Consider the following 10,193-nt stretch of genomic DNA (forward strand, 5'->3'; position numbering starts at 1 on the left):
TTTAGTCGCCAAAAGTAATTTTTCTTGTAGTGTCCACTTTCACAATCATTAATCTACAATTCATTGTCGCTAATCTACACTATCATCTCTTATCTATACTCTATCATTGTTGATCCACCACTACTGTTCACTAACCACCTCTACCATCACCGATCTACATTTCACCATCCCTAATCTTTAGAGCAACCATTTAAATCTCGCCATTTACAATATCGATCTATGATTTTGGACATTGATTTGATACCGTAACCATCTTTGCTGTCGAGATGTAGCCATTACATGGTATTCAAAGCTCTTTCTCTCTCTCTCTCTCTCTCTCTCTCTCTCTCTCTCTCTCACAGTAAAGATCCAATACCAAATTTGTTGTTTGTAAAATCTAAATAAATTTATCAATGAATAAAATTACAATAATAAATTTGTCGGTGTTTCTTTTATTTTTTATTTTTTATTAGTTACAATACAATTGTGTGTGTTTGTATTTTTGTGAATGAATAACTAAGTGGTCGTGGATATGAGAGGAAGATAAAGTAACTAATTAGTGTTATCAATAATAAAATTTTGAAAAATGTTTGAGGGCCACAATTTTTGTGGCTCAAATGGCTCGAAATTGCCAAAACGACATCGTTTTGGCAATTTCGAAGTTGTTTTGTACTGAAAACGACGTCATTTTAGTAATTTTGAGCCATTTGAGCTACAAAAATTGTGACCCTCAACCATTGCTGTAAAATTTTATCACTACCAAATTTTCATTCTTCCCTTTCCTTTCTCTCCATCCATTTCTATTGTCACCACCATATCTAAGGAGATGGTGAGAGTAGTGACATGGCTAAGGGTACAACTTGGATGGGTTCGGTTAGGTTGAGAAGTTGTCCAAACTCAGTCCAAATTATACCGAGATCTCTCCAGTCTCGCCCAGGCCTGAATTATAACCCGAGTTTGTCTTTCTAAGCCCAACCTGAGTTAAATTTGAGTTGTCTAAATTGCACATAAATTCTAGTGTTTTTTTTTTGGTGCAACTAAATTAATAATTTATTAAAATTAAACTCTATTTACAATTTTGTTTAGAAAATCATTAATAACATGAAAACAAATAATTTTTATAATGTAAGAGAGGTACCATTATGGTAGTCTTTACAATTTATAAGTGAAAAAAAAAAAAAGATTTTGTGTTGTGTTACTTGTGTATATAATATATTCAATATAATTTAATGATTTAAATTACTTTAATATCATGTAATGACTAATAATTTTATGTATATTTAATATTTTTATATATCTATATATATAATTCGGGTTTCGGGTTTCAGGTTGCTCGGAATGTCTTTGCCCAAACCCATCCAAATTTAATTCGAACTTCTAAATATTTGTTCAAATTTGTATCGAATTCAAAAATATCGTATCCAAACCCTAAAAAAATTAAGACTAAACTCAGATTGCTCAAGTTAAATCCGCCCAAGTTGCAACCCCAGACATGGTAGAGATGGACGTTTTTTTCTAGAAAAATTGTTGAAAAAATATCTCCAAACATTAGAGGTGGTTGCTGGTGATGTTTTGGAATTGAAAGGCTGTCAAATTCTTTGTAGCCCGTTCACAATAAGCCTAAATTTAAATACAACGAGCTTATCTAAAAAGTATAGCATTGCCTAGGATATATATTTAAATGGACCAACATGTACTTAATGCTTTTGTGAAGTTGAAAACAAATTAATGAAACAACTTGAAAATGCTTAGATGGATGTATACCTTGTAACGATGATAAGAATCAATAGCCACATCTCCATTACTACCATCTTGTATTTTACCTGCCACATCACATCAAAGGTTTATCATAAATGGTTTCTATCAGATTCAACTGTTGGTTGGGTGAAGATGAAGGGTTGTTTATGTCAAGTCGAGTTGTTAACCTAAACTTCCCTTAAATTAATTTGATGATTGTAAGAGAAAAAGTGAAATGATTATAAATTTAATATAATATTTTATCTTATTAATTATTTATTTTGTCATTTAGTGGGCTATTTTAGCCCAACTTTCTTTTCAAACACCCCCTTGTATAACAACGGGCAAAATAGTGTGTACTATATTTAAGTTATGATATTTGTGAGGCTGACTAGCACAAATATCATAACTCAATCCTATAATAATAATAATAATAATAATAATAATAATAATACCACATATCTTAGGTCATAATCAAAATAATATCATAATTAACATTATAATAAATCATAATTAATACTACAATATTTATAAGTAAGTCATAACTAAAATTTCAATAGGTTATAATTAAAAATCACAAAAATCATAACTAAACGTACATGACACACAACCCAAAATGAGTGTATACCATAAAATTTATGGTAATACTACATGCATCAATTAATCTATATATTAGTGTATCAACTAGTATTATGTTATTATTACTGGCCCCACCAATTATAAAAAATATAAATATCCAAAATTAGTTTACATCATCTATTAGTATACTAATTAATACATATAGCATTATTCTAAAATTTATCTATAACAAATACCACTATTGGAGCAGGACACCAAAACCACATAATATAAACTTAAGAGTAGAGAGCAGAGACAAATTGCCGACATGGTTGCGTTATGAATATAGAAATTATCACGAGTTTGGAATCCATGTCATTATCTGCTCATTCAATAATATCTTGTAATTTTTTAATAAATATATTAATTTCAGGGTTATGTAATTGTTTAGGCTTTTACTATTAAGAGAAAATTGGTGAAAAGACAATTCTAAAGGAGTACAAAGAATTAGATTTAAAATAATAATAATAATAATAGCGATAAGAACATGTCGAAAAAAGTCGTCAAAAAATTGATCGGAAAAGTCGTTGGCGGCAGTGATCGGCGGCCAGCGACAGTAGGTGGTGGTGGTGAGTAGTGAAATGTGTGGTATTTAATAGATGTGGTGTTAAATGAGTGACATGTGTCACATTTCAACAGATATGTTGTTGAATCAGTGACATGTGTCATATTTTAATAGATAGTTTAGGAGTTGTTTGAAAAGTGCTAGATTAATATACTTTTTGTTTTTTTACGAAAAAACATAAAATATGAGTTTGGTTTGAAGTGATGTGGTAGAGAGATTATGTAATTTAAATAAGATAATTGTGACCTAAATAGACAGAGAGATAGGTTAATTTCAAAAGATAGATAGATTTATGGACAAATTACACTAACGGTCCCTCTAGTTTGGTCTTTGTATCACTTTGGTCCTTGACTTTTCAATTGTGACACATTTGAACTTGAATTTTGAATTTTATTCTAAATGAAGACAATTGAAAATATCATTAATCAATTTTAAGGAAAAAATCGTCAATTTGATAAAATATAAACTAATTTGACAAAAATAAATGTCAAAAAAATATTTCTAAATTTTTTTAAATTATTTTTACCCCTTAAAGATAAAATTATGAAAAATCAATAAATTTTTTAGACATTTATTTATTTATTTTTCACCAAATTAATTTTTATTATGTGTTTGGATGATGATCATGTAATGAGTGGTTTTTTTTTATTTTCATTAAATTAGTTTCTATTTTTTCAAAAGTTAAATATGGCGACAACTTTGATATCAGTATTAAACCAATCCATTAAATTAAAAAATCTAAAACTAAAACTATTTCATATATTAAATATATCGATTACATATTAAAAGTCTAACAAATGTTCATTACATGATTATCATCCAACTATATAATAAAAATTAATTTGGTAAAAAAAATAAAATAAATATCTAAAAGATTTATCAATTTTACATAATTTTATCTTTGGTGGGTAGAAATTATTTTTAGAAATTCAAAAAAAATTTAATATTTATTTTTGTCAAATCAGTTTATATTTTATCAAATTGATAACTTTATCCTTCAAATTGAGCAATGGCATCTTCAATTATCCTTATATGGAACAAGATTCAAAATTCAGGATCAATGCGTCACAATTGAAAAATTAAGAACTAAAGTGACACGAATCTCAAACTATAAACACTGTTAGTATAATGAATAATGCTTGGGACCCCCTTTTGGGGGTCACCCCCTCACCCCCCTTTGCCACGTGGCAGGGAGTGATTGGTGGAGCAGGAAAAAAAAGAAAAAGAAAAAGAAAAGGTGACCAATGAGAGAGAGAGGGGGTCAAAGGGGGTGGGGGAAAAAGGGGGGATGAATCATTACTCTAGTATAATTCACCTTAGATTTATTGATTTCAACATATAGTTATTATTTTCGACAAATTGTGTTCTTTTCGAATTTTTGAATTGCCATTCAAACTCCGGTTAAATTTAGTCTTTAGGCTTCGTTTGGGAACAGGCTAATTTAGTAATTTTTTGGCTATTTGGCTAAAATATGAGCTAAAAAAAACTAGTATGTTTGAGATGATTTTTTGGCTTTTTACGAAAAGATGTGCAAAAAGTAGAGAGAAAAGAGAATCTTTGACTTTTTGGTATGGGTTGTTGGCTTTTTGGCTAATTTAGGCCTCGTTTGGAAACAGGCTAATTTAGTAATTTTTTGGCTATTCGGCTAAAATATAAGCTAAAAAAACTAATATGTTTGGGATGACTTTTTGGCTTTTTACGAAAAGATGTGCAAAAAGTAGAGAAATTTTTTTTTTGACTTTTTGGTATGAGTTGTTTGCTTTTTGACTAATTTAGTAACTTTTTAGCTTTTTGGATAAAAATGAGAGTCCCAAATGAGGCCTTGGTCAAGTTGCACAAGCTCGTCCCAACAATTTATTATGTAAAACAAAACAGTTATTATCAATAGGTCATAATAATTAAATTTAATTTTCATCAAATCCTATTAAAAATAAGTCTTAATAAAATAGTTGCTAAAAATAAATTTTCATGACACTTTTTTGCATGTATTTAAAAATTGACAATTAGCGACTTTTTTTTTCATTATTTTTATAAATTATCGCTGAAACTTACAATTAGTGACTTTTTTGTGAATAATTTTTCAAACTATCGCTGAAAGTTAAAAATTAGTGATTTTTTTTTGTGATGTTTTTTTTTTTTGAATTGTCGCTAAAACTTATAATTAGTGACATTGTTTATGGCAAAATTTTTAAACTGTTGCTAAAGATTAACAATTAGTAATAAATTTTAATAATATTTGATAAAAAAATAATATTCAATGTGTTTGGTTTGAGTTTTTTGGATTGAGTTTTTTAAAAATTAAGTTTTTTAGTTTTCGTATTTTTTTGTTTTTAGTGAATATTTTTAAAATTTTAAACATTTTTTTTTTACTTTTTTAGATGCACCTTACTTAGATGTATGTAAAAAGTAAAAAATTTATGAAAATATATTTTAAAAAATTAATAAATACATAGAAATATAAAAAAAAAGTGCTGAATTCTCGTATTTTATTTTGTATTTTTGATATTTAGTGAATTGTTAAAAAGTTTGTTTTCATAATTTTTTTACTTTTTAAGTATATTTATGTTAAGTATGTCTAAAAAGTAAATAAAATTGCTTAAAATATTAAAAAATTTCAGTAAAAACAAAAAAAATACGAAAAACAAAAAATAAATTTTTTTAAAAAAATGAAACCAATAAAACTTATTAAACAATAAATTCACTTATTAAGATTTACGCTTTATCTCTTCCAAAAATTTAAAATGGGGCTTCGATTTTTGTGACTGCGAATTGGACCCTGACCATACTGTTTGACTGTAGCTAAAGCACATAGTTACCGACACTGAGAGGTTTTACAAAGGTAATAAACAGAAAGATTCCAAATTGTTGATTTATTAATTGCACAATAGGACAAATAATGTTTGTCGAAATTGTTAAAATTTTCCCCATGCTTACCATGCTTTAGATCTTAAATTTGACCTCCAAACCTGAGGTTCTAAATAAAAAATTTCACTTATGTTGGGTTTAGATCATAAATTTAAGTAGAAATCTAAAAAAAAAATACAAGTACAATTTATTCATTTATATTTCACTCTATTTTTCTTTTTTCTTTAAAAATTCATATCGAAATCTATAGTTCAAAAGGAATCGTAGGAATATTTGGCATGATAAATTCAAATATTGGGTTTGAATTTTAAATTTGTGTGAAATTAATGAAAATAAAAAGAAAAATGAAAAAAAATTAAAAGTAAATACAATTGAAGTTCATTTTTTTTCACCCTTTTTTTATTTTTCCTTGTAGAATTTTATTTTACAAATCCAAGATCTAAACTCCAAAACAAAAACAAACAAACAAACAACAAATGTCAATACTTTGAGCTTATGTCATTATCATTTAATAGGGGGTTTAAAAAAAAGAAAAAAGTATTTAATGTGAATGCTATTTCCAAACTTGAAAATTTGCATTTTTGAAATTCAAAACGAATGAGGCCTATGTTGAACTTATGTAAACAACTACCTTTTGTCTACCAAACGTTATAGTATTCCTTGATTTTCTAACAATAATAATAATATGATGGGGACAAAAAAAAAAAAAAATCACAATAACTAAACCAAAGCTTCAAAATTTGAAACTTGAACTTTACTCAAAATTTTATCCCACTGAGTCAATGAAAACAATCGATTAAAGTTTGATTATCAAACCTGATATAATATACAATAAACAAGATTGCCAGAAATTTTCAATATCTTAAAATATTAGAGTTTTATATTTGTTTGTATGAAGTGAAAATATATGAAATAAAAAATTGAATGAGAGAATGCATAATTTATAAATTTTTCATTTGTCGTCTTCACTGTTTAACAAAAGTGAAGTTTATTACATGGATTATGTAATCCTATGAATTGCATTCACACACACACACACATATATATTAATGAGCTTGCGATACATATAATGCTTGATTATTGAGTTTTCTGTCAAGTAAATATTATTTTTTTTAATCAAGCTGAGTTAACTTATTTTAGTCAAATTGAGTTGTGAACATTTGTTGAATCTGAATACAGCAAACTAAATTCACTTGAGTAATCCTAAACAAGTCATTCTCAATATTTGTCTAACTCCCACCTAAGGGACTGAAAAACAAAAAATAATAAATAAATGGGAGAAGTAAGATATTGAAATGAAACTTTTTAATTTTTGAAACATTACATAAGTAATGTCACATAATAATATATGAGTGATTGATAATTATAGGTAAGAGGGGATATGAAATGAGAGAGAGAGAGAAAAAGAGAGAGAGAGAGAGAGAGGGGGGGAGGGACAGAGACAGAGAGAGAAGAGTATATAGAGGAAATAATTTGACAAGGAGATTAATTAAAGAAGAAAATTTAATGTGATAAGTGAGACCTGGATATCTATGCGTGAAGGTATCCCATATGCTAGGACCTCTACCACCTTCATTTGCTGCACCTTCGTACTAAAAAAAAAAAAAGAAAAAGGTATGCATGTGAAAAATATTATTTGTCACTTTGACTGAATTGCTTCAGACACATCTAAATAGTTGATTTGTGTGAGTCCTATATAAATTCCATAAAAATTAATGACTCATGCCTATTTGAAACAACATGTCATTTTCCTATTGATCTTTTTAATTTTGGTGCAAAAACAGTTTACGAAAGTAAAAAAGATAATTTTTTGGTGTTTTGTATAAGATTGTTATTTCAAAACAAAATCCTCCAAAAGTTTTAGGAAACAATTCAGCAAACTTTTTTATTTTTTGTTTTTGTTTTCTAAAAATAAAAACAAAAATCAAAAGCTCAAACCAAACAACATAACTTTTTCTTGATGGGCAACCAATCAACATAACAAATAGCACAAATATGAACCGCAATATACCGCTGATTGAGGTAGATAAATAGGAACCTGATACGCAGAAGAGGCTGTGCCAAAGGTAAAACTGGGTGAAAAACTGGTGCGATTCAGAGAGTCACTGCTATAACTACTATGTGTTGAAGCTTCTTCACTGCCATGTGTTGTGGTTGTTCTTGATTGAGCTATTACGAGGAGGAGGGACAAGAGTATATAACCCATAACTGATTTTGGTTACCCTCTTAACTCTTGCATGTTTTGGCTTTAAATATATAGTGCCATGAGAATAGTTTAAAAATTGTTGTCCTTTTAATGAGATTTTTTTTGTACGTTAATAGGATAACAAGTGACACTATTTTTTATTAATCATTAATGTATGTATACTCTTTATTATTCTCTAAACACTTGAAATAAATGTAGTGGATTTTATTCTCAAAACCAATCACAATAGTAGAAGATACCAGATAACAAATACCTTATCCGCATACAAAAATTACGCATATACTTATATGGCGAAACGCGAAATAATAACAATCTTAAAATCCGTTGATTAAAAAAAGAATACTGGAAGTAAGATTTTTCTCTAAACTCATTGATTCACAAAAAATACGGAGAATAAAAACTCAACAATAGTTGATTCACAAAGTATATCCAAAGTTGAAACAAAAGAGCCCAAAACTTGAAATATATTAACTTTCAAAACTATCCCCCTTGCCCTAAAGCTTACATCTTTATTTATAATAAATACAATTTTTTGTAAAATAAGAAACTAATAAAATAGGAAATAAAATCAAAACTAATGAAGTAAGAAAATTGCATCATATCAAACTAGGAAACTAAATAACTAAATAATTCTATAATATTCTATACTAAATTAGAAAATTCCTAATCAACTATTAATTTCAAAATAATAAAATAAAAATATTTATTTTTTAAATTTCGGCTTGCATCATTATGATATTTTTTTAAATTCAGTTGCATCATTATGCAAGCCGAATTTTAAAAAATAAATATTTTTATTTTATTATTTTAAAATTCATAGTTGATTAGGAATTTTTTAATTTAGTATAAAATATTATAGAATATTTAGTTATTTAATTTCCTAATTTGATATGATGCAATTTTCTTACTTTATTAGTTTTGATTTTATTTCTTATTTTATTAGTTTCTTATTTTAAAAAAAATTGGGTTCATTATAAATAAAGATATAAGCCTTAAGGTAAGGGAGATAGTTTTTGAGAATTAATATACTCGAGGTTTATACTTTTTTGTTCAAACTTTGGATATTCTTTGTGAATCAACCATTGTTCAGCCTTTATTCTCAGTATTGTTTGTGAACCAACGAGTCTAGAGAGGAATCTTATTTCCAGTATTCTTGTTTGAATCAACAGATTTTAAGATTGTTAATATTTCGCATTTCGAACTACATCATATATTCTATCTACATACAAAAATTACTCTTAATAAATTGAGAGATTAGTCAATAATTTATGTAAGAATACAGTTCGTTTGATCTTCTTAGTCAAATTCCATCATCTGTGTCTATTTAAAAAAAGAAAAAAAGAAAAAAGAACCATTGTATTATGTCACAAAAATATACATGATCTCCTGTGATGTTAAGTATGTAGAAAAATTATCTACAAAAATTCTCAAAATTAAAATATTTGTCTCAATTTGACTCTGATGTGTTCCACACGAAATGTACATTCAAACTTTGAATATTTTTCTTGATATATTTCTGCTCTCTCTCTCTCTATCTACACATTGAAATCTTGCTTGTGAGCCATTTTATTTTGCTAACTTTACCCTTTTTTGTAGCAATCTTACTCACTTCCACATGCTTTTTCAAAACCATGTGACAGTGAGTAGGATTGTTTATTATGACTTAGGTGTTATGAATTCAAATATTATAAATAGTTTTTCATATGTTGGGAGATAAAATGTAACGCCCCCAAAAAAATATTGACATCTAATATATCTAGATTAACTCATAGGTATAATCTAAATCTCATTACTTCTCATTATTACATACAAGAACATTGAATAATATAGACATTTCAACAGTCAACATTTATACTAAATCACCATTTTTCTATTAACGATATCCAACATGAGATTTCACAAAAGAGAGATCACTTGCATTAATACATTTATCATCCTTAAGACATGAATTTTTATAGCATGTGATAATAACAAATTAAAGCAACAAAATACAAATTAATGCCTTAATGACTACAAGTTCCAAGGCTTTGCCCGGTTACAACAAAGTGGTTTTCAAACTTATACATAGATAGTCCTTGGCTTGCAAAGAAAACAAACAAATAAATAATTGAGCCTTGTACTCCAAAAGATCCTCAACGCCTTTACTTTGGCGAAGGCACACCACAATCACCTGAAAAATGGTTTCCACTAAGGAATGAGCATAAAGCCCAGCAGAGATAATCT

The 10,193-nt window shown here is 27.5% G+C and overlaps 1 protein-coding gene across 1 annotated transcript in view; it reads right to left on the reverse strand.

The window, feature by feature from the left end:
- The window catches only part of LOC114315628 (beta-glucosidase 12), a 30,125-nt gene extending 22,100 nt beyond the window's left edge, over window positions 1-8,025 (reverse strand). Inside the window, 3 exon segments of the mRNA XM_082911070.1 lie at window positions 1,744-1,802; window positions 7,287-7,356; window positions 7,803-8,025. Of these exon segments, the coding sequence (XP_082767196.1) occupies window positions 1,744-1,802; window positions 7,287-7,356; window positions 7,803-7,970 (297 nt within the window). The 5' untranslated portion in view covers window positions 7,971-8,025.
- Window positions 8,026-10,193: the final 2,168 nt, after the last annotated feature.

This window comes from Camellia sinensis, unplaced genomic scaffold (genome assembly GCF_055761805.1).
Source record: "Camellia sinensis isolate YWXY unplaced genomic scaffold, ASM5576180v1 Unanchor1, whole genome shotgun sequence".
Lineage (NCBI taxonomy): Eukaryota > Viridiplantae > Streptophyta > Magnoliopsida > Ericales > Theaceae > Camellia > Camellia sinensis.